Source organism: Hippopotamus amphibius, chromosome 14, assembly GCF_030028045.1.
Source record: "Hippopotamus amphibius kiboko isolate mHipAmp2 chromosome 14, mHipAmp2.hap2, whole genome shotgun sequence".
NCBI classification, from domain to species: Eukaryota; Metazoa; Chordata; class Mammalia; order Artiodactyla; family Hippopotamidae; genus Hippopotamus; species Hippopotamus amphibius.
In genome coordinates this window covers 15,294,665-15,320,609 of record NC_080199.1, presented here as the reverse complement: position 1 = coordinate 15,320,609, position 25,945 = coordinate 15,294,665, and the positions used below count along the sequence as shown (strand labels likewise).

At 38.1% G+C, this 25,945-nt stretch overlaps 1 protein-coding gene across 1 annotated transcript in view; it reads right to left on the bottom strand.

Moving 5' to 3' along the window:
* Window positions 1–25,945, bottom strand: part of LOC130835728 (ATP-binding cassette sub-family C member 4-like) — a 145,867-nt gene that overhangs the window by 4,630 nt on the left and 115,292 nt on the right. Inside the window, exons 27-30 of the mRNA XM_057707519.1 lie at window positions 21,512–21,601; window positions 15,624–15,796; window positions 15,115–15,220; window positions 4,647–4,781 (exon numbers count right to left, since the gene is read on the bottom strand). Of these exons, the coding sequence (XP_057563502.1) occupies window positions 4,647–4,781; window positions 15,115–15,220; window positions 15,624–15,796; window positions 21,512–21,601 (504 nt within the window). The remainder of the gene's footprint in view (window positions 1–4,646; window positions 4,782–15,114; window positions 15,221–15,623; window positions 15,797–21,511; window positions 21,602–25,945) is intronic.

Below are 25,945 nucleotides of genomic sequence, written 5' to 3'. Positions count from 1 at the left end.
CAGCATGGCATAGCAACAGAAGATGACGTAACATGAGTTGATAGAGGCCAAAAGTGAAGTGGAAGAGAAAAATAAAAACATCAAAGAAATGATTGTTCTGAAAGGAAGCACAAAGATTAGTCACTGCTGAAAAAACAATATGGGACTTAGAGGATAAGGTTGAGAAAGCAAGCCAAATAATTGTATAAATTAATAAAAACTTAAAAAACATTAAAGAGATAATAGTTTTATAAAATAGACAAAGGATAGACAACATATACATTATAGACATTTGTAAAGAGGAGAATCCAATCAAACAAAGTCAAAGATATAATTCAAGCAAACTTCTAGAAATAAAAGACTTAAATCTAAAAACCAAGAGTACATGATTTCCTAGGAAAAACTAATGACCTTCAAAATAGGGAAAGAGGGCTTCCTAGGTGGCGCAGTGGTTAAGAATCCGCCTGACAATGCAGAGGTCACGGGTTCGATCCCAGCTCCAGGAAGATCCCACATGCCACGGAGCAACTAAGCCCGTGTGCCAAAAAAAAAAAAAAAAAAAAAAAAAAAAAAAAAAAAAAAAAAAAAAATAGGGAAAGAATCTTTTGAGCATCCAGGAAAGAAAATCAAGTTATTTTAAATTAGAGATGCAGCAGATAAATATTTCATACAATTGACCCTTGAGCAACACAGGAGTTGGGGGTGCTGACCCTCTGGAGAGTCAAAAATTTGTGTATAAATTGACAGTCCACCCCTGTACCCACAGATTTAATGGTGTATTGTGTTGTACTGTAGTATATATTTGTTGGAAAAAATCCACATATAAATAGACCTGTGCAGTTCAAACCTGTGTTATTTAAGGGTTAACTGTATTTACAATTAGTCAGGGAATCTAACTCCGATGGACCCTCCTTTAAGATGGTACAGAGCCCGTTTTTACCCTGTTATTTGTACTGCCACCAATAATAGTAAATACATATAACTTTACATTGAGTCTCAGTACAGATTTACTATTGATATCAATATTTATCTACACTGAAAGGAGTTTCATGAAATATTTACCATTACTATGAAAGATACATTGTTACTTTTCTTCTTTTCCATTCTTTACTATCTCATTTCTTAAAACATGCTGGTCATGACTGACTAAACAGATTTCATAGCCCCACTAATGAATCACAAACCAAAGTTTAAAAAACATTACACTAGAGGACAAATTTTAGCCAACTAAGAGATGGAAAAACTATCATTTAAACCAAGTAAGTAAAATAATAGACGTTTAAGTATTTTTAAGGGTTTGAAGGTAAACAGTAGAAGAAAAACTAAACAACTAAAATCTGGTGGTAGAATGGAAAGAAGAAAAATATGTTTTCATTGTTCATAACGTGGAGTCAATAGTAAAGAAATAAAGTATTCCTAGAAGAAATCAAAGGGGAACACACATAAAACAATGAGCAAAGAAACAAATATTACAGACTACACATTAAAAGTTTTAAAAAAAAGACTTTTCCCAGATGTTGAGTTTTCTTTACAAACAAATGAATGCTAACCTGTTAGAGTAAAAAGCTTGTTGACTTAGGCTAATCCTCCAGATATTACAGTTTTGAATGATGCATTGATACCTGATGCTTGCACATTTAAAAAGCTGACAAGCTAACTAAGCATATGCAGAAATACTGTCAAGAAGATATTCAATTGGGAATCAAGCTACGTATTACTTTATGTCTTTCTGGAGAGATGACCTGAGCCACTGGTAGGACTGAAATCCAAGAGTGATATTCTGCCACCCTGGGGGTGACCAGCCCCACCTTAGCTACCACGTGAAAGGAGCAGTGTTCTCAGACTCAATATAGAACACAGTACCTAGGGCGGCACGCAGCCTCCTCCAGAAATTTACCCTCTGTGCTCCCTGGACCAGCTCTATGACCTTAGGGGAGCCCTTGACCTTATGTCCTTATCCATGGCAGGATAAAAAAGGACTGTCATGAGGATTAAGTGAAATCATACATGTGAGAACTATGTAAAATAAATTATAAAAAATTAGATGAATGTAACTTAACATTAATATTGTTAAAGTACGTGCAAGATTATTAGACCAGGAATCACAAGTTTTCTAATTCTATGACCCATGTCTGTTTTTACATGAATGTTACACTTGATTTGAAACACTTACTGAAAGAACAGATTTCTGTGTCTGCTGCAAACTAGTGTAGCACTAGTTATATATGTGTGTGTGAGGGGCTTTAGTTTTCTCACCTGTAAAATGAGAGTGTTGAACCCTATTATCTTTTTTTTTTTTTTATAGTCCATCTTCTTTTTTTTTTTATTTTTATTTTATTTTATTTTTTTTGGGGGGGTACACCAGGTTCAATCAACTGTTTTTATACACATATCCCCATATTCCCTCCCTTCCTTGATGCCCCCGCCTCGAGTCCCCCCCACCCTCCCTGCCCCAGTCCTCTAAGGCATCTTCCATCCTCGAGTTGGACTCCCTTTGTTATACAACAACTTCCCACTGACTATTTTACAGTTGGTAGTATATATATGTCTGTGCTACTCTCTCGCTTCTTCTCAGTTTCCCCTTCACCCCCCGCCCCCTCCCATACCTCGAGTTCTCCAGTCCATTCTCTGTATCTGCGTCCTTGTTCTTGTCACTGAGTTCATCAGTACCATTTTTAGATTCCGTATATGTGAGTTAGCATACAATATTTGTCCTTCTCTTTCTGACTTACTTCACTCTGTATGACAGATTGTAGTTCTATCCACCTCATTACATATAGCTCCATCTCATCCCTTTTTATAGCTGAGTAATATTCCATTGTATATATATGCCACATCTTCTGTATCCATTCATTTGTTGATGGGCATTTAGGTTGCTTCCATGTCCTGGCTATTGTAAAGAGTGCTGCAATAAACATTATGGTACAAGTTTCTTTTGGGATTATGGTTTTCTTTGGGTATATGCCCAGGAGTGAAACCCTATTATCTTATGTTATCTGGACCTATCTAGAATTTGGTGATCTACTTCTCACTACTCAGTGTTGAATAATATATAATCATAATACATTTTTAAAATGAAGAGTTTGATACGTAAGTGGAGACACATCTCTTTGATGTGAAATGCCTAAGGTCAAAAGGATAAAAGGGTTTATGAGATTCCTGGCTGTTTTGTGACTAGGTTACACAGGGAATCACAAATGATTATCAGGTCTTAGGAGGAAAGCTCCAACTGGGAGATACTCTAATAGATGAAAGTACTCTGTGAATTTCAGGCATAAAAATATATAGGGCTCCAAGTGCAGCTTCTTTGTATTTACATACAATGTAAGTACTTATGAAAAGTTTGGAACACAGACTTCATCATCCCTAAACCTAGGTTTGATCTGTGACTCTGACAACTCTTCAGGCAGCTCTGTGACCCTGGGTAATTTCCTACCCTATGAACAGTGGAAGTCCCTGCTGTTCATTTCTGAGGAGGAACGTGACGAAACAGTAACAGAGGGAAATTAGGCTATTTTTCAGATAAATCTTTCATACGTTAGTACTTAGGTACTGGGAGCTTTTATAAGAGATATTTTAAATATTACACAGTTTTATTCTACTTATAAATGAAAATCTGAGAAATGCAGAAAAGTATGAAGAAATAAAAATGTACCCATAATGTAATGCCCAGAAATAAAGTTTGAAGGGGAAGCCTCACCACATACAGTTGGAAACCCCATCCCATGCACCTCAAGGGGCAAGAACACCAGACCCTCCTTCCCTCCCTCCATCCATCCATCAATCCCACTCCCATCTGGTTCCAGAAAGAATTGCAGGCGGCTGCATGACAACGGCTAAGTCCCTTAGACGAGACCTCACTTGTCACATTTGTAGGGTGAGAAACTACCACTTCACCTTTGTTAGAAAGATACCACGTGACCTGAATGTTACTCATTGAGCACTTGTCTCACACCATATACAGTGCTTAGTGCTTTCACACACCTCATTTCTGTGAAAATGCTTTGTAAACCTTCAAGCACTATTCAGACTATAACGTTAAGCTATTCTGAGTTCTTAATTTGTCCTGATGACAACTGCTTCTTCTAGAAGGTGAGGAAGCATGGAGGGAAAACTGGACCTAATTCTAAACAACAAAGAATTAAGGAGAAAATGACAGTGTCATGTAGGAGTCTTCTTTACAAATTAGAAAATATAAGTGACCTACACCTTACCCTGGTAGATCTTCCTAGACTCAATGAATAATATTCCACTCATTTTTCCTTCAACTCTCAAATTTCCTGGATGTTCCTTGAGAGTATTTGCATCACCAATGTGCTGAGCACCAATCAGAATGAAATGTAAAGAGTGTGCAAAATGAGAGTGTTCTGTGCTCTATGTGAATCTGCACCCATAGAGTCCAAACGTGTGGAAAGTCCAATCTGAAATCTCTCTCAGGTGCATGTGTGTGTGCACATCCTGCACGGCACCCCCATCACTGCTGCAGATTCTCAGCAGACCTGCCTTCTACCTGCAATATGTTGTTAAGGCGCAGTGAAGAAGCTTTGTCTCTGAAGGCTTTTAATTGAAAACGGCACAGAGTGCTTGTTACTTGACCCCTGGAGATAGATTGTGAGGAGTGAACTGTGGAGGCCAACTTTAATTACAACTCCCTGCAGCAGGTTCACCTGTTTTGCTATTTCAGTGAGGACAGCAGCCTTGTCCTTGCCCAGTTGTTGCACCATCTTGGAAAACAGGCCTTCTCTATTTTGCAGCAAAATATGTGGCGGGCCATATTCTTTTTGCCTCCCTGAATCCAAGACCTATTAATCAGAAGAAAGAAACCCATTAGCACACAATGTTTCACAGTAACATAGTATAACTCAGACAATATTTCAGAAAGGGGCAGGACAGGGAGAATAGAGAAAATCTATTTGGGAGGTAGGCCTGGCTGGTGTTTAAATGGTTTAATTACCCTGTTTGACTAGGCAAGTCTTAACCTGACCTTTTATTATTATAATGTTATAACCAGGAAAGAAAATGAAAGTTTTAGACTATGATTACTGACACTCAGCAGTATGTGGTATTTTATATTTTGCCAATGACATTTGGGGTTGTTAGCATTAGTTAGTGCTTTTAGCTCTCAGACTCTGAGCTTTGAGGGCTATTTACACAGGCATTCAGAGTTGGGAAATTTCTTGACTCAAGAAAATCAAACTCAATTTAGCTAAAAATTAAGTTGATGTCATATAAACCATATGATAGTGACCTGAGAGCAAATTAATTGTCAAGTTGGACAGAATCTGAGAAATATTTGGGAAAAAAATGTTACCATAATTTATTTAGGGTTCTGGAATTTGTCAGCTTCTAAGAGGGGGCCAAATCTCTTGTTGGAGAGTTAAGGTGCTTCTTGAAGTTGGTTGTGGTTGTAGTTTATTTTTCTGAGAGTAAAAGGCTGGCAAAAAGAGCTGCTACCTAAGCAGCTTTAGCAGAATTGTCAGCACAGAAGAAATCTGTAGAAATCAATTTTCTCTTTGGATAAAACTAAAGAAACAAGTAAGAAATTACCCTAAATTGCCAAGGATCTGAATTTCTATTGTCATAAATTATCTTTCCTTTCTTCCTTCTCTTTACTCAGCTTCCTGCCTTTCAACCATTTCATTGCACATTGATATGTCCACTAATTGGAAATCTGAAGGGAGAGGAAGGGTCTCTTAACTCTGCCTTTCTACTTATTAGTGGCTTTATTTAATGGTTTTGGATTGAAAAAAAGAGTCTGAAACAACTGGCCCAAATGACATACCTAGGAAAACAGTTCTAATATTAAGTGGTACTTAGTTCTTCATTTAGGTCACATTTAGAGTAAATGCATCTTAAGAAAATCCACTGAAACTCTAAGAGGGACACAGGTTGTTTTTCCACATCTAGAGACTGCAGTTAATTCTGTCCCATGGTATTCAGTTGGAAACATTTATTAAGTCTCATTAAGGCCATGTTCCTGTTAATCTTTTGTTTACTACTGTGAATCACTGCTAAGGGCAGCTTTCTGAAGAGTTCAAGAATAATTGAATGGGTCACATCCACATAATTATTAAAATGTCCTAGAATTTGGCATGCCAATTTAGATGCCCTGAATATGTAATTTCACTTAAGCATAGCCCGATTAGAATGTAACTACTCAAATTACTTCATACAATGAACAACTTTACATTCTGCAAAATCAACAACTTAAAAATCACCACTTCAGAGTTGATGGAAATGAGTTCTCTGACTATAAAGACTGTATATGTTTTTAACGGAAGTATTACTAATGTTTTGTCCTTGTCCAACTTTTTACTTTATTTATTCAAATTTGAATGAATAGTAAATCTTTCCATTTTTTCTCATATTGTCTAAAACACATAGATGCCACTGAGATTAGTAGTTCTCAGCACTGGCTAATAACCTAAATAAAGCAAAGCTAGAGAAAAAATTACTGCTCTCAAAATGCAATAGGATTAATAATATAAATGGCAGAAAGATCATTTTGGTCAAAATACTTTGAGCCTTATAAGTATTAGTGCCACCAAAAATTGACACTTGCCGTCTGCCTCTACAAGGACTAACACAAATCGCGGCAGCCACTGACCTTCAACATCTCCTGAGAATGAGACACACTGTGCTCTGGGAGAAAACTGGCAGAACAGGCCTTTAGATAGATATTAATGTTTTTCAGGGGAAGATGTTATGAGCCCAATTCTTGCATCTCCTCATATCTAGAAAAACACTAAGATGATTAACGGTGACATCTGCTCCTCATCACTAGCAGCAAGCCTCTGTCAAAATGTGCGTTTGACTGCACATGCCCCCCCTCCTTCACTAAAATCATGTGTATACTGACCTCCCCCCTAGTTCTTTGGAGTAGTTTCTCAGAGCTACCTGAAATGCTGTCTCACAAGCTATAGTCCTTATTTTGCCCCCAATAAAACTTAACTCACAACTCTCACGTTCCACAGTTTTTCTAGTCAACATTAGCAACTTAATGGCCCACATTATATTTCATAAGGGGAGTTTTCAATTTTGGGGGAGGGGGAGAGTGACAGAACTGTGATAGTTTGTTATACCACTTGATAATTCATTAGAACTTAAATTTTAACTTCTGTAATACAACACTTTAAAATGTAAACACGATACATCTTGTTAATACCCTTTTGATACGCATTAAAACAAAATACAGTACCTTAAAGTGAACTGCATTATAAATACAGCCCCAAATGGACGGATTCACAAGGTTTGAGAGATGGGATGCCCTGACATATAAGCGCAATGTAACAAAGACCATGGTGATCATCAGATCAATGAAGTCACCCCATAATTAAAATAGCAGTCTTTGGATTTGAAAAGGAAAATAAAAATAGTTGTGAGTTGAGGATTCAGTGTCACATGCTTTATAGCCATCCCTGTTAATTCTCAAGAACGTCTCTCAAGAGTAGACAAACAAGGTACATAATTTCCATCTATCCACCCTTCTATTTATCATTCCTTCCTTCTTTCCTTCCAACCTCCCCATCCATCCATGCATCCTGTAAGTACTGAGTATCTATTACTAAAGCACTGTTCTAGGAATGGGAGATTCAAAGATGAGCAAGACAGTCTATCAAGAAGCTCATGGACAGACAGAGATGAAGACCGAGGTACAGTTAAGTAACTTGGCCGAGGCAGCAGAATCAGTAGATTGCAGAGCTGGGATTACAACCCAGTTCTGAACCTTCATTCGTTCCTCTCCAGGTGAGTTACCAATGAAAACCACTTTTAGATAACTTATTATCAGAAGTAAAATAAGAGAGATGAGAATTTTAACATTCAATTTTCTAAGATACCTTTCCATATGGATAATTCCTTATATTAACTTTGTATATAATTTAATAAAATATGCCTGTAAACATAAACATTTCCCCTGTCTACCTTCCACTGCAATTTTATTATACTTAGGCTCAAATTATTTACTGTGTGCCTGCTATATACTCACAGAAAAAGAAAACCAATTTTATTTAACTTTCAGGATTACTAAATATCAAGTAACACATAGCCAAAACATATTTGAGAAATACTTAAGTAAATTTTCATTAATTTCTGAATTTATTCAGCAAACATTTATTGCATATTTAACTGCATTGATGGCATTATGCTAGATACTGTGAAAGAGGCAAACACAAGCAAGTCACAGCCCCTGCCTTTAGGGAGCCTGTACTGCGAGGAGATAAGAAAATTCTCAAATGTGTATAATGCAAGAAAAAAAGCACAACAAGGAGGAGTTTAGTAACAGGAGAGATGACTTCTGGCCAGAGGTTCTGAGGACGAGCTTCAAGGAGCAGAGAAGGCAGTGAACTGGGCCTTGAAGAATGGATAGGTTTAAACATGAAGAAACGGGGGTGGGTGGGTGGACAGTGGTCATTCCAGACACAGGGAACAACATGGGCCAAGAGGGCTGGAGGAGAGCCTGGCAGCTCTTTAAGGGCAGGGTTATGTGGTTTCCCTTGTTCACTGTTGAATCTCGTGGCCCTGGCATTGTACCTGACAGGTAACAGGCACACAATACACACTGGCTGAAAGTTAAATACAATAGAAACTATATTCAGGGCATGATTGGGTGACTGCCAAGTGGTGTAATTCGGCAAGACTGTAGGCTGAAATCAAGGGGGGAAAGAGTCCAGCTGGCATGGGAAACAGCTAAGGCAGTGGGATACAGGGATGATAGGATTAGGGTTGTGGACTTGGAGGACCACATGCCTCCGGTTGATGACTATGGGCAAGAGGGAGAGTGGGAGGGAAAATGAGGGAGAGACAAACCAGGGTTGAGGATGGAGGCTTGCAACTCATTTACTGTCAAATATTGGAAAAAAGAAAGAAGAAAAGGACAGTCAGAGAGGAGGGAGGAGTTGAAAGGAGCAAGAGTGAAGTGTGGCCAAGGCTCATGCCAGGGGCTACAAGAGCTGCATAGAGACACAGACTGAAAAAAGGCCAAGAATAGAATTTTACCCACTTAGTCTTACTGGTTTGATCAAAGATTTTAGATATTTCAGAATGTGTAAACATAAAGCAACACTAAATTTTCTTTATGTACAGAAATACAGGTATAATTTTCAACTTTTATTTTAACATCTTTTATATCCATAAGAAAAGGCTCCTGTAATCTCCTCCTATTTTTCCACTCTTCCTGCAACCCAAGTTAACTATAAACTAAAGCACACAGTCAAGTTGGTGTGATAACAACCCCTCAACCCCAGGATCTCTCCAGGGACCCCAGCCTCAAATCGCTTGTCACTCTCTAGAAGGTTAAGGAAAAATACATTATATTGGAGGAGTCAGCCAGTAGCAGAAGCTCAATGAAGATGTGTTTATCAGACCTGTGTACCTGCAGATATTCCAGGTAGCTGTCCTAGACATAAAAATTAAATGGACCCAACTGCAAAATAATTTGATCTATTTTCATTGGCAGGAAGCCATCGGTGATAATGGGGTGGCTGCAGGGAGAGGTGGAGCAGGACAGGGTGGAGGAAAAGCCTGAGGATAGGAGAGAGATGCCAGGAACAGTTTTCAGTACGGTGACAGGCAATAAAGAGAGGTCCCGCTTAGGGACAAGTAGAATGGGGAGGGGAAGATCTGAGTGTCAGACCTCTGTTTTTGGCTGCCAGGTGACACAGGGACAGTTAATCAACCTTGGAAGGTGGGTCCCTTATTTGTAAAATGGTGCCTGTGATTTTCTCAGTGACGAGACAACGTGGTAAGTATTAACTCAAAATCCTTTCTTAGGTCTTGAAATAATAAACCATTCTTCTCTCTGGGGAATGATGAAGCTGTATTATTGGCTGAAGAGAAAGGAGGTAACAAGAAACCAGCTAATCCTAAAAACTACAAGCAGGAAGGCTTTAATGCACAGGTAGTGCTGAGTCTTAGGAGAAAGAGGATTTCTAATTTGTCTGACTTGCTCCACTGTTTTGGCAATGAAGAAAATGAGGAAGATTCAATTAGTTGTCATTATGACTCCATCATGTTTAATAAAGTCAAAATTGAGAGAATATCTTTGTAAAATACAATTCTGACACATTAATGGTGCTTAATGAACCAAAACTGGGTAAATCCCGTTGGAGAGAGAACACATAAACAAAGCTAGTAACTAGGTCACAGTTGTTTCTCAACAAGCCCTCTGTTTGATTTACTTACAGTAAACAAAATATATCCATTTCTTTTTGTGCAGAAGTATTCACAAGAGCAACAAAATGTAATAATTACACCTTAAGCACTTATAATTACAGTGCTTTACTACGGTGACAACACTGTTGGTTATCCCTTCATTAGCACTTCCCCAGCCACTCCCCGAGGCTGGCCACCCACGCTCTGAAGCATCAGGCTTTGCAGCACATTGACTTGTCTTTATGTCCTTAAACCTTTCATAACAGACAATCACTTGCTTTCTGGAAAGGAAGCAGGTACAGGCATCTCTTGGAGACATTTCAGGTTCAGTTCTAGAACACCACGATGAAGCGAATATCACAATAAAGCAAAGTGTATGAGTTTTCTTGTTTCCCAGGCATATAGAAGCTATGTTTACATACGCTGTAGCCTATCAAAGTGTGTGATAGCATTACATCTGAAAAAACAATGTACGTACCCTAATTTAAAAACACTTTATTGCAAAAAAAATCTAACCATCATCTGAGCCTTCAGCAAGTCGTAGAAGTAACAGCAAAACTCACTGATCACAGATCATCATAACAAATGTAACGATAGTGAAAAAGTTTGAAATATTTTGAGAATTATCAAAATGTGACACAGAGACACAGGGTGAGTAAATGCTGTTGGAAAAATGGCACCAATAGGCTTGCTTGACACAGGGTTGCAACAAACTTTCAATTTGTAAAAAAAAAAAAAAAATTTCAGTATCTACGATGTGCAATAAAACATGATATGCCTATATTTCATTTTTTCCCCATAGATTATTCTTTCTAAACTGAAGTATAGCTGATTTGCAATGTTTCAGGTGTAGAGCAAAGTGATTCAGTGACATATACACACATATATTCTTTTTCACGTTCTTTTCCATTATAGGTTATTTCAAGATATTGAAAACAGTTCCCTATGCTATAGAGTAGGTCCTTGCTGCTTATCTATTTTATATATAGTAGTATGTATCTGTTAATCCCAAATTCCTAATTTATCCCTCCTACCCATATGCTTGTATTTCTAAAGCAATCATGAAAAAAACTGCCTCAAAAATCAAAGGTTTGAGAAAGAACATTATTTATGGTGTTTTTGCTGAATTGAAAGCCAACTGGTAATCAGAAGCTCTAGAACAAAATGTAAGGTTTACACCTGGGGTAGATGTAGCACACAGGACAATTCCCCAACTCTGAAGCTAGGGGATGCATGTCTCTTGGGTCCCCTGAGGTCTAATCCTGTCATTCCTACCAAAGGAGTCAGCAACCACAACAAGCTCAGACCAAGATGTAAACAAGTGGCCAAGTTTACATCTCCTGGTGTGACCTCCCTGTGACATAACTGATGAACTCTTGGCCAGGGAGCCCTAATCTGAAGATCTCCCAACACGGGGTGGGGGGCGGGGGGGAGGGCAGCTCCAGAGAGAAGGGCAAGGTCCACCACAAAAAACAAGCTCAGTCATCATAAGGTGACAGGTTCCAAAGAGAACCCTTGCATTTCCCTTCTCCCTCCATCTTCCCCATTCACCCAGATGCTCAGTCTCCACACCCAGAAACCAACATCATCTCCTCCCTCTGCCCTCAGATCCCACGTTCAATCCATCATACAGTCTCCTTGGCTCCACTTCATTATCTGCCCCAAATCCAACTGTCTCACCATTTCCACTGCCAGCACCTTAGTCTAAGCCACCAACAGTCAAGAGAGGGCACAATTGTGAGAGAGTCAACACTGCATTTGGAGAACTGAAAGACCATCAAGGTGGTTTTAGCTATAAAGGAAAGAGGGGGAGCAGAGTGGGGAGGGGCTGGGCTGTACATTGCTTCTTAAAACTACATTAAAGATTTGCTTTAAGACACTGACCAAGAGAGAAAAATTTGAGGTTATAGAAATTTACCAGGAGATACTAAGTACAGCATCAAACAAATGAACATATTTTGATAATGGCAACAAAGCTGATTGGTTCAGGGGATACAGACATTCACACCTGTGGATCAAATGCTGATGGATAAGACTTAGGAGTGAATAGCTGACATGCCCTCCAAATTCTGTTCTTCCTCTCTGTTTCCCTGACCAATTATACTTTCCAAGGGGACAGCATTTCTAAGAATTAGATAATAAAAAGAAGCTGCTACCATTAATGCTGTAATGCCAAAAACCAAAAATAAATCTCCAGGGCACATTTCGGAGCAAAGAATTTATTTGAATGGACACCTAACTGAGCTGGAGATCAAGCCATCTTTCTGCTGCTGCCTCTAAAGCCTGACAAAGGGCTTGAAACAGATAAATTCCATAGCATCACTCATTTATTATGGAAGAAGGATGTTTTGGGGGGATACTTTTTGAAATACAATGCCAAAAGGTAAGAACAACAAAGTGACAAGTAAGAAGTAGAAATAAAAGATTACTTTTCCAATTAGCACTCAAGAACACAAAATGAGGGACTAAGGATGCCTGATGCTACACAACATTTCTGGAATTTAAGAGTCACTGTCCTGCAATCTTGGAATGTCACCTGGTCCCTCATGAAAGTGTGCAGGAATCAGAAAATCTACAAACAATAAATGCTGCAGAGGGTATAGAGAAAAGGTAACCCTCTTGCACTGTTGGTGGGAGTGTAAATTGATACAGCCACTATGGAGAACAGCATGGAGTTTCCTTGCAAAACTAAAAACAGAGTTACCATATGACCCAGCAATCCCACTACTGGGCATATACCCAGAGAACATCATAATTCAAAAAGACACATACATGCCAATGCTCACTGCAGCACTATTTACAACAGTCAGGTCATGGAAGTAACCTAAATGTCCATCAACAGATGAATGGATAAAGAAGATGTGGTACATATATACTATGGAATATTACTCAGCCATAAAAAAGAACGAAATCAGGACATTTGCAGAGACATGGATGGACCTAGAGACTGTCATACAGAGTGAAGTAAGTCAGAAAGAGAAAAACAAATGTTATATATTATCTCACATATGCAGAATCCACAAAAATGGTACAGATCAACCAGTCTGCAAAGCATAAATAGAGACATGGATGTAGAGAATAAACATATGGATACCAAGGAGGGAAAGTGGGGGCAGGAGGTTGGGGTGGGATGAATTGGGAGATTGGGATTGCCATATATACATTACTAATTATGAAAAAAAAAATCAAATTGTACACTTCAAATATATGCAGTTTTATTGTATGTCAATTATATCTTAATAAAAGTTCCTAACATTAAAAGAAAAAAAAAAAAAAAGGAAAGTCTGCAGCAGAGGTCTGCTGTCTACTATGATGTTCTAGTCCAGATGACCAGACACACTGCTTGAAGCCTAGAGCATCCCTTTGGCTGGGGATGCCCCACTCCTGTCATCTGCCTCCCCAGAGCTCACTCCTATACATGTCCAGCTTGGGGGAGTGAGGCTACAGGCACTACTTCAACGCTGACAGTCTGCTTTGACTCAGTGCCCCCACTGATGATCTCATCTGACAATGCATGTGAAGTAGAGTGGAAGGTGATATTCCAGAAACTGCCCATGAAGTCAAAAGAGACAGTTTCATTATCACTGGACATAAGGAAGTTTAGGTATTACTGATCGTTTACTACTGATTATTACCTGTTTAGTATGACCATCAAAATACCTAAAAATACCTTGCATCTTTTGGGATTATATACAGCCAAAGGTTTTTCCTTTGAGGGATGCTTTCCTTATCATTTTATAAAGCCATATCCTAACATTTATTGAAACTCAGCAAGCGACAGAGGGAAAGAACAAAGAAGGAGAGAAAATGAGAAAGAGAGAGAAAAGGGAGGGAGGGAGGAAGGAAACAAAGCTAAGGAAGGAAGTATTAAATTACTAAGGAAGAAAAAGCCAACTCAGCTTGGAAGGATGATACTAGACAGATATCAGAGACCAAAGATTGGAGCCTGCTGTGTGTGAAGAGCCCAGATCTACTGTGTGAGAGACTTGCCAGTTGCTTATCTACAGTCTCTCAACACCCTGAGTCTTTCTACACTCTCATCTCTGATGCAGAGGCTGGGTCTCTGTATGTCACATTTTAGAGACTCCTTGGCCAGCTGGCCTTTGTTAGGTTCCGCCAGTAGGCAGCACTAGAGGGAGACTGAAGGTGGGAATCAGAGTTAATAGTCTACCTGGTCTTTGCTACTCCTGCAGCATCACTTCAGTTGGAGTCAGGTCTCACCTTTGTCAGTGAGACCTGACTCCAGGTCCCACGTTCTATTAGCACATGGAGAACTGCCCTCATCGTGCTCCCTCACAAATATGGCCAGCAACTGGGCAGTGACCTCTCCCTGGTTGTCTGAGCACCGACTCTTCAGGGCCTCTCTTCCGAGTTCTTAAATCTGGAAGTCTGTCTTAGGACAAGGTAGCTGCTTCCTAAATTTATTACACCAGGGTTTCCTTTCATTTTCCTAGCCCTCTAATTCCTATGTAACAAATTTCCTCTATTAAATCCTGTGTGTTGAAATACTATTTTTCTCACTAGGCCCTTTTGTCTCATGGACTCCCCTCTGACAGCAAGAGCTGAGAAATTCTGCAACCTTAGCCAACAACCTCCTGGCAGTGTAAATGAGAGGCAATTTTTTTTTTTAATTAAGGAAATCCAAATATGCTGAAATAACCGTGGCATAGTGAAAATGACTGTTTTACCTCTCTGAAATATGAAGATGGAACTTGGATTTGGAATATTTTCATGGTCGGCCATCTTAAAAAATGACAATTCAAACAAATAAACTTTTAATATTAAAATATAAGCTTATTTGATATATATTTAATAGCACATTCTGAAAGTATACTTAAGTAGTTGAGTTATTTTCAGGAATGAGAGGAGAAACTAAGAGAAAATTAAATTAGTGGTGGTTCCTATCAAGTTTTACAAGGAAGAATGAGTTAAAAAATTGAACATAATTGGAAATGACTGAAATTCCACAGGTGAGGGTCTTACCATTATCCTGTTGCTGTTAATAACAGTGCTCAACCTGTGTGTGATGGTCAGCACCGTGCACTGGGCAAATTTCTCATGGATATTTTTTTGTATCAACTCATCAGTTCTAGAATCAAAGAAGTTGATTTAGTTCAGTAAAGACAGGAAAAGCAGACTTAAGACTTAAAAATATCATATGATATTTTCATAATGTTTTTAAAATCAATACTTAAAGCACAAAAAGTCTATTTATAAATTTATTGTTTTTCATAAAACAATGGAAAATAGTCTTCCCTCAAAATTGCTAGAAACTATTAGGATCTGAATTTAGGAATCCAGCTCTCTTAGGATGCCTAATAATAACATTAACACTATATAACATGTTTTGGTTTCTTCCCTTGTTTTCTGGAATTAATATTATCAAGAGATATCTCTGGGGCAAAGAGAGCACTTAGAAACATTTCTAAGCATCACTAAATGTTTTCCATTTAAAATCTGGATTCCAAGTTTCCTGGACTTTAGCTCCATACCTTGGATCCACATGTGCTGTGGCTTTGTCAATAATCAATATCTGATTTTTCCTGAGAATAGTCCTGGCAAGACACAGCAGTTGTCTCTGTCCAACACTAAAGTTCAATCCTGATTCTGCTAATTTAGTACTCATTTTACCAGGAAGACCTTCGATGGCTTCTTTAAGTTGTACCTGTGGATAGAGAAAGAAGAATGACATTTTCCTAAGCAAACTCCTACTGAAATAAACAAGCCTCTTAGATATTAGAGCTCTGACGTCCTCAGGACTTCTTAGGTACAGCCAGGTGATGGGGAGAGCTCCTTCCAATCAGCGTTCACTGAGAAAGATGGTAGAGTCAACTCAGGACAGAAAAATCTCAGTGTACCCCATCCCTGCCACATGAAAACCAACAGAAATCTAACCTAGGGATTCGTTAAGGAAGTCTCTTCAGAAAATGAAGCTATTTCTCCCAATGTGGTTTAAACAGAAAAGTTAAAAGCATCTTTATGGTTGAGTCAAGTTTTCCAAAGTACATTTGGCATAGGAGTTTGTAAACTAAAGGGAAACTGAAAAAAAAAATACAGAAAGTATGGTTCTCTAAAGATGTAATCTTATCAGCGTGTCACCATTTTGTAAAGGTTAAAAAAATACAAATTCAAACAATGGCAAACTGCATCTCATACATTAGTAATCCTGGAGCCTATTCTGGTGATGGTTCTTTCCCAAGTTTAATCCAATACATAGTGAACCAGTCAAGTGCATTTTCTTCAATGTCATAAATGTCTTGCAGTGAATGAAAACTCACAAAAAACAGGACATAATAAAATATCTTATTTCCCCCAGAATATGGATATAGTGGTGTTTATATTACTGTACCTTCGTAAAGTTATACTCATAAGATTAAAAAAACAAACTTTTAACCACTGAAGATAATCTGAAAGTACATTTGGTGGTAGGGGTCAGTTCGATGAATATTTGTTTTGGAGAAATTATAGAACAAGAACCAAATTCAGGCTTTATTTGAAGTTAAAGAACAAAGAAGAAATACACTTCAAATTAAGAGACCAACAGATTGATAAGTGATGGCCAATAAGTTATTTGATACATTACAATGTCAAATAACAAAACACCAAGTGTGAGTGGGCAACATTTCCATGATATCCTAAATGTTGGAGCACTTCTATGAATGTTATCCTGAATTGTGCTCCTGATGGAGTCCAATTCTGAGAAATGAGAATTTTGATTAGGATTAAATATGGTATGCTGTATAGCACTAGCATGAAAGGTGTATAAAATCTAAAGGGTAAGATTTTCATTGTGATGCGAGTGGTTGCTCTTTCTTCAGACTGACATCCTGACTTTGAAAAAATAATCTCACACTTGCCCTTGACTCAGATGACATCTCATCACTAATCTGGTTTTTCAGTTTCCTTCAGTTTGTCCATATCGGCCTCATGAGAAAGAAAGGTTGTGAGGAGAAATGTTTTTCTGAGACTCTGTCTTCATTTATGAATCAGGGATGTTATGAGAATAATATGAATATGGAGACCCTCTGTTGTGTAAACATACAATCAAGTTATTATTAAGTATTAGGATGGAAAAAAAGAACAACAGAGGCAGTAGACAATAATACCTAGGAGTTACAACTGGAGAGTCTGAAAACATATTAGATAATAGTGTAATTTTACTATTAAATTTCTTAATTGGGATAACTGTGTTATGTTATGTAAAAGAATGTCCTTGTTATTACAAGGTGTACATTATATATTTAAAGGTGAAATGCAACTTTTAATAAACATTTCTACAACTGACACACAATTCAACACAATATAGATTATAGAAGAGAGGAAGCAAATATGGAAAAATATTAACTGCTGGTGAATCTAAGTGAAGGTGTATATGTGTTCACCATCCTACTCCTTCCATGTTCCTATGATTTGAAAATTTTAAAACAAAAAATTGGAGCCTTGAAGCCAGACAGCCTGGGTATAAGTCCCCCTGGTTCTGCCAACTGGACAAGTTCCTGAACTTACTTTATCTTAGCTTCCTAAATTCTAAATAAGACTATAATATCATGATGATAAAGCTGCGTACCCCCTAACATTATTAGAGTATAAAATGAGTCAGTATGTGTAGAATTTACAACAGATCAACAGATATTGTCCATTATTAATAATGCTGTAAACTAGGCCCTCTTCATGTTCTGCGTTATTTTTCTCCTTTGCGTGTATCAGCACTAAGACCTTGTTACATATGCGTTTGCTTGTTTTCCACCTTCTCCAGGAGAATTTAAGCTCCAAAAGGGTAGAGACTTTGTCTCTTTTGATGACTATGATAGCCCCAGAATCTGTAACAATGGCTGTCTAAAAATCTCTCAATAGATATTTGTTGGCTGTATAAATGAAGACATAAGTACATCTCATCTTGTGACATATCTGTTCCTATAAATTAGAAAATAAATCCATATAGATAGACAATTTATATATAACACTATTTTCTTATTAAGTGTAAGTATAAAATGAATATATTCTTATAACAATTAACTGGCTCCAAGATATCATAACATCACACTTTAAACTGTGGAAAGCATTGAAAAAGTTATAACTTAAGGAAAATGGAGTAAGTAATACTATTCAAAACTATACATCTCACCATAGAATACTTTTGAGCTTGGGAAAATAATAACATAATAATAATAATAATAATAATAATAATAATAATAATAGCAAAACTGAAAAATAATAAACTGAACTTATATGACACCCTATTTCTATCATCATAAGCATTTCCAAAGTAACCTATTGTGTGTACTGTATCTAGTAGGTGCCGATGCCCCTCGAAAGAGGTGAACACTGATGTCAGATGGTTTCCACATTTTGTGGAACCTTCTTATTTTTCAAAAAGAAAGACTCGCATAGGCTGGAGGGAGACACTGAAATGCAATCAACACATGGGGAAGAGTGCTTCCTAGAGCTGAGCCAGCAGTAAATAAAGTAAAGGGACAGCTCGTTCACCTAAAGACAAGACCCAGGGAAACGGAAATGTGACCTGTCGCCAAAGGAACACAAGACTGACCCACGTGGTTCCTGATGCACAGGCTGCTGATGCCCAGATTTCTGTATCTTGGTTTCCTGTATGAGGAGCCATACTTGTGTCCTAACTGCATGATCTCTTCCCAGCTTTCACATGATATACCATACTCTTAATTCCATATCCCAGTATCTAAGCTGTTTTGTTTTTGTTTTTTAACAGAAGCAGCACAGCACTGATTCATTTCAGGAGTTTCATCTACTGTGATTCTTTAACCTTTGAGTGATAAAGTGCTTCATCTTCAGGCACTACTCATGTTACATTTGTAGAGCTGTCATTGCTTTTTAGTGCCCAATCAGCACTAATTTCTTTTCTTTTTTTTTTTTTTAACTTTTTAAAAGCAGCTTTATTGTGGTATAATTTACATATCATAAAATTCACCCATTGTAAGTCTACAACCCAATGACTCTTCTGGTAAATGCATACAGTTTTGCAATCACTATCACAACCCAGTTTTAGAACTTTTTTTGTTACCATCCAAAGTTCCTGCTTGCTCATAAGGCTTAACTCTTAACAGTGGTTAGGTTGGGGGTGAAGTCGGGGAGGATGAAGGCAGGAGGGGAGAGTTATAGACAGCTTCCTAGTTTATCATAGCACTAATTTCTGATGAACTTTCTTCAGTTTACAGTAAGTTGGCTATTTTTTGGTATATGAAAAATGTATTTTTGGCATACTTTGAAAAATAACCAAGATGGCAGGCAGCATCCATAGGACTGTCTCCCTTCTGAATGTCCATCTCAGCTAAGGAAGAAGGAGGAAGCAGAACTAAGAGGACTTTAAAAAAATAAAAAATCACCTTTTCCTTTTAATTGAAGTTCATAAAGAGGAAAACAGCAGTGCCCTCTCACTCACTCTCAAGCCAACTCCACAAATTTGTGTTCACATGTCCAGTCTGGCATCAATTATAAACCAATTACTGGGGTTTTTAGTTCACTTAAAAATTTACCTCATTGCCTTAATGATACTTCATTATGACATGTTTTTCAATGAAAAATTTGATAGGTTTTCTTTTAAAAAGTCATAAACAATTCCTGGAGAAACACAATGATGCGATGATTTCTCACTAAGAGATATCACTAAAGTAACAAGGTCAATTCCAGAAGCAACACATGGAAATCACACATTTCACTTAGCAAAATAAACTCATGTTTATTTCTTTTTATAGAAATTTCCAAACATAGTTTAAACGAAGGTAGATCTCAGCATCATCTACCACTCCCACCACTTTATCATTTTTGGAATTTAGAGGCTATTAAATTTTATTTTAATTTTGGCTCCTTCAGATGAATGAAGTATAAGTTTGGGCCAAGTTCTAAGATAGTTTTTAACAGGATTTGTCTCCCAATTAACATTTCCTTTCTGTCCATTGAACAAAATGTTCTAAAATTCTAGAGTAATTTTGCTACCTGAGAATCTACGAAGAGAGAAAGCAAGTTGGGAAAGAAACAGAAAAATAAGTTACCAGTACTTCCAGTTTTTTTTTAAGGTGTCACAATTTCATCATTAAACCTGTCCTGTGACTCCAAGATCAGCGGATCATCCTGTCTTTCTTTATATTTGATGGTTAACTGCTCTCCCTGTCTCTTCTCTTCTAGAATTTCACTGTAAAAGACTCACGAACTTAAATGAAATCAGAGGTCCACTGCTTTTCAGGCAGGATAAGGTGAAGCAATTGGCCTGATTTAGGAAAATAAAATTCCCACAGTTGCTGGAAAGAAGGGTGGGTGTGTAAAGACTCAGTGCTGATATGCCTTCAGAAACCAGAATTACTGGCAGGAAATTGTCGGGCCTTCCAATCTGCCTGCTCACGGTCAAAGCTCATCTATATATTAAATATTTCAGAGCTATGCCTGGAAGGGTGACAGTAAATGACAAACACACCAATTTAAAACAACGTGAAGTCACTTGGATTTATGTAACAGAAATATTTTAAAGAAATATGTCACACTTCTCTGAAATGAAGAAGTACCTATTTAAGTGCTTACTTTTTAAAAGCAAAAGACTGAGCTAGGTCCTGTGAGAAATTAGAAGTCTGTCTACAGTTTAGAACTCTAGAGTTTCTGCCATCAGTAGAATCAATTTGCAAAACTAGGGCGAATACACAAAATAATTAGCATTAAAATACACAAACCAACAGCAACTTAGTAGTCAAATTTTTTTTCATGTAAGGGTGAGGAAATTCATAGAAGTGTGGCAAGAGGAAGCATGACACAAATAGCAGAAAATTCTCTAGAAATGAATCTATCCATACAAAAACTGAGCGAAAGCTCCAGGGTTCCGATACCTGCATTCATGCTGCAGCATTAAAATGACACGATCTCCAATAAATAATCATCATCACATTCCAACTATATAATTTACCTTTATAAACACTTTCTTATGAAATTTCATAGCATTTGTTGGTATGATCTCATTTATTTTTCAGTTAATAATGAAAAACTATTGTCTCTACTTAGTAGATGTTCCCTAAGGAAAAAAATGAACAATGGAGGGTAATTAGGGTAATTAATTCACTAGGTCACTAGCAGAATTTGAACCACAGTTTTAACATTTAGTTTAGTGCTCTGCTAGGGACAAGATAACGTGTCTAGTTGCCTGGGTTCTAGGGGAAAAGCTAACATGGAAACACGAGGCATCACATTGCTGGTTTTCATCCCCATCAGTCCACACATTTTAAGTTCACCCGGGTCATCAACATTCTCCTAGGAGGGAAACAAAGTCAGTTAAACTGATAACATCCCTGTAATTACCTGCAATTCTATAAATTTACAAACACAGACACTGATACTAACAAGTTAATCACATTGAATAAATTACCTCTTCTAAGACATTCCACAGTTCCTCATCCGTACGCTCATTAAAGGGATCCAGATTTTTCCTCATTGTTCCAGTAAATAAAAACGGTTCCTAAATAGCCCAAAATAGTGAATGTTATTACCTTAACCTCTTTTCATTTTATTCCAATGCTTACAGAACAGCATTAAGATACAAAATATCAAAATTCACTGTAATTATTAATAATAAGGTTGCAAATATGTTTATAAAACAGTATCTCTAAAATAATTTTCCATTGTAAAAAGTGTGCTACAAAATATCTTCTAGACTATTGAACACTAACAGACAAATTGCTGAAGAAGTTTTTTTTGTCTTAAGAAAAAACTGAAGAGAAAGGAAGATTTGATTTTTTAAAAAAAATGACTTCCTGGTAATAAATATCTGCTTAAACATACACACAAACTGAGGATATAATTATTTGAAAACCTTTACATCAAGAGCTACATAAATTAATTGTCAATCCTGGTGTGATACTGGGAAATACCAAGAGCATGATTAGTTAAGGTTTGTGCCTCAGAGCAAAACTGTTAACTATTTTCACATTTGCACTGAAGAATAAACTTAGGATATTTTCTCCATTGGTCAAACAGCCTTCTGGGATCTGGAATCTCTCCACATGTGTGAATGGAACATCTCCACATGTGCAAAGAGAATGTCAACTGCTGGGGCCTGCAGCACCTCTGTCCACGAAGAGATCCCGTTTGATTCTGCATCAGCTGATCCCCACGTGCTCTCACCTGTGCATCAGGATTACCTGCCTCACAGAACCTCATTATTAACTGCAAGGCCAGGATGACCTGAAACCCATTGTGATGTGTCACAATAAAATTATATTTTAATTTAAATAGCTTTCCCTATTCATCTTCTTCAGGTAGAGCCACAAGTAAATTACTTAGGAAATATACGCCTTTCGAGGTTTCAAGAGCTCTCTTTAAATTTCCTTCTGGAAGGCTCTAGTAAGCCAGGCCACAAGAATATGGGCAGCAGAGAAAGGCCCCATTGGTTCCTTTCAGTGAAGAGGGTAGAACGAGGGATGCACACACATGGGAACAAGAGGAGATCTGACTCTCCCACACGTGCCTGGGAACTGCTCGGAATCACCAGCCTCAAATCCCACCTGGCCAGGGGGCTGGACTGTGCCTCCTCACTTCACAAACCCTGAGAAGAAAGATGAAGAAGACAGACTTTTCTTTTCTTCAGCCATGAAGAAGAATGACACTCAGACAGCCTCCTGTATCTTTTTTCCCTATTGTCTTAGTTTTAAGTCTAGTGAGAGAGAAGTGGATGTAGAAGACACACTTTGTGCCACCAAAAATGATGTATCCCTAAACAAAGTCCAAAATCAAAAATACACTATAAAGGGAGCTTTATTTGCACAGTTGATTAAGTGGCTGATATGCCTCCAAAGCACTGAAATTCATTGGTCATAGAACATTTCAAAATGATTATTGAATTGAACTGAAAAATCCCGAGACCCAAAGTTAAGTTCCCCCTTAAAACTTGAATTTAGGATCAAAGACTAAGCAACCATCTAAGCAATGGCAAGAGTTCCTTGTCAGGGGAATAACCATCGTTCTACTGCAGATTTTTATATAAACTTTTTACTCTTTGTAATTATCAACTCTAAGATTCCAACATGCAGGCAATTTCTCTTCCTTTAACTGTTTCCATGAGCTTTACACAAACAATGTGGCCAGGTGAGGGGAGGCTGGTCCCCAATATTTCTCCCTCTTCACTGACTCTCCTCCACCTTCCCGCCAAGGCTCTAAACCATGGGCAGGATTCTACTCTGGGTCCCAAAATGATAGACTCTTCAAGAACTGGTGTTTGAAGAGATAAAGGGGCTGAAAGAGGCCAGCTTAAGGAACCAGTTTTGAACCCAACTGGGAGAGGTGAGACAGGGTCTCTTTGCTTAAAATAATGACAAGAATGTTTCTTTGCCCATCACAGCTTATGTGACCCGAACATTTTTTCCTTCAGTCTCCTCTCATAGAGCAAATTTACGTCCTATAAGAGGTCTAAGGTTGACGTGTCCACCTGGTTTTCAAAATACATTCTATAAATGCATTACCTAAGCTAATGTATAAAAAAAAATCACTTTGTTTTTAAAAGACCTTTCTTCCTTCCTTAAGCAATGAAAGGGCTCACAGTATTAGCATGTTTGGTAACAGTGGTTTCAGTGGTTCAAGAGAACAAGCACAAGTTATCTTCTTCTTGAATTGATCCCTTGATCATTATGTAGTGTCCTTCCTTGTCTCTTGTAACAGTCTTTATTTTAGAGTCTATTTTGTCCGATATGAGCATTGCTACTCCAGCTCTCTTTTGATTTCCATGTGCATGGAATATCTTTTTCCCTCCCCTCACTTTCAGTCTGTATGTGTCCCTACATCTGGAGTAGTTCTCTTGTAAACAGCATATATACAGATCTTGTTTTTGTTTCCATTCAGCCAGTCTGTGTCTTTTCATTGGAGCATTTGATCCATTTACATTTAAGGTAATTATTGATATGTATGTTCTTAATGCCATTTTCTTAATTGTTTTGGGTTTGTTTTTTGTAGGTCTTTTTTCTTCCCTTCCTCTTTTGTTCTCTTCTCTTGTATTTCTTGCCTAGAGCAGTTCCTTTAGCAATTGTTGTAAGGCTGGTTTGGTGGTACTGAATTTTCTTAACTTTTGCTTGTCTGTAAAGCTTTTGATTTCTCCATTGAATCTGAATGAGATCCTTGCTGGGTAATCTTGGTTGTAGGTTTTTCCCTTTCATTGCTTTAAATATATCCTGCCACTCCCTTCTGGCCTGCAGAGTTTCTGCTGAAAAATCAGGTGATAACCTTATGAGATTCCCTTGTATGTTATTTGTTGCTTTTCCTTTGCTGTTTTTAATATTTTTTCTTTGTATTTAATTTTTGTTACTTTGATTAATATGTGTCTCGAGTGTTCTTCCTTGGGTTTATCTTGGGTTTATCTCTGCACTTCCTGGACTTGGATGACTGTTTCTTTTCCCATGTTAGGGAAGTTTTTGACTATGATCTTTTCAAATATTTTCTCAGGCCCTTTCTCTTTTTCTTTTTCTCTGTGATCCCTATAATTCAAATGTTGGTGTGTTTAATGTCGTCCCAGAGGTCTCTGAGACTGTTCTCATATCCTTTCATTCTTTTTTGTTTATTCTGTTCTGCAACAGAGATTTCTGCCATTCTGCCTTCCAGGTCACTTATCCGTTTTTATGTCTCAGTTGTTCTGCTATTGATTCCTTCTAGCATATTTTTCATTTCAGTTATTGTCTTGTTCATCTCTGCTTGTTTGTTGTTTAGTTCTTCTAGTCCTTTGTTAAACTTTTCTTGTATCTTGCCTCCATTCTGTTTCCAAGATCTTGGTTCACTTTTACTATCATTATTCTGAATTCTTTTTCAGATAGATTGCTTATCTCCCCTTCATTTAGTTGTTCTTGTAGGTTTTTACCTTGCTCCTTTGTCTGCAACATATTTCTTTGTTGTCTCATTTCATCAAACTTACTGTGTTTGTGGTCTCATTTCTTCAGGCTGCAGTATTGCAGTTCCTCTTTCTTCTGGTGTTTGCCTCCTGGTGGGTGAGGTTGGTCCAGAAGCTTGTGCGGTTATCCCCTTGATAGGGAGTTTGATTGGTGTTTTGGTGATCAGAGTCTGCCCTACATATTGAATAGGGCTTCCCCTTTGCTCTGTGGTTGTCACTGCCCTGTCAGGGGAGGGGTCTGCTCCTTAGTTGTTGGAGTAGAGGCCTCCAGATCTGTTTTTTAGCTATGATTCTGATCTGTGGTGTGAGGTAGGAGGGATTGGAGCCTTCCCACTGGGAGAGGTCTCTTATTTTTCCTCCTTTGAGCTGTTCACCTGTGAATGTGCTGTGTTTTGTCCCCTTTCCCCTATTGTGAGGGTCACAAAATATACAGTTGTTGGCACTGCTCCTGATCCTGCCTTAACTGTGGGTATGCCAGAAATTGGCCCTGGTGACCTGGCCACCAGCACAGGTCCAATGAGGTTAGGTCCCAGTAATACAGTAGTCATGCACCTGGACCTGCTGTGGGAGCTATGGTGGCAGCTTGAAATCTGGTATGGCCTTACCTTCATGTGTAAGTGCCCATAGAGCCCAAAGTTGCTAAAGCCAGACCTGTCCCACCTTCAAGAGCACTTGTCCATTTGGATGTTTTGCAGGCTCTGCATTTAGAAAGCTGTCAGTGGAGGTATAACTCCACAGTTTGCACAGCCACGAGGAGAGATTTCAACTCTTCTTCCTTAGTTACACAGTCCCTGGGGCTCAGTTGTGGTTTCAGCCCCTCCTGTGAGTGAATTTCCTAGTGGGGGGAGCTATCTGCACCCTCCTGAGACAGCAGGGCAGGTCCCAGCACCCACTGGCAGTTTTCTTAGTTGCAAGAGGTTTCTGCACACTCTC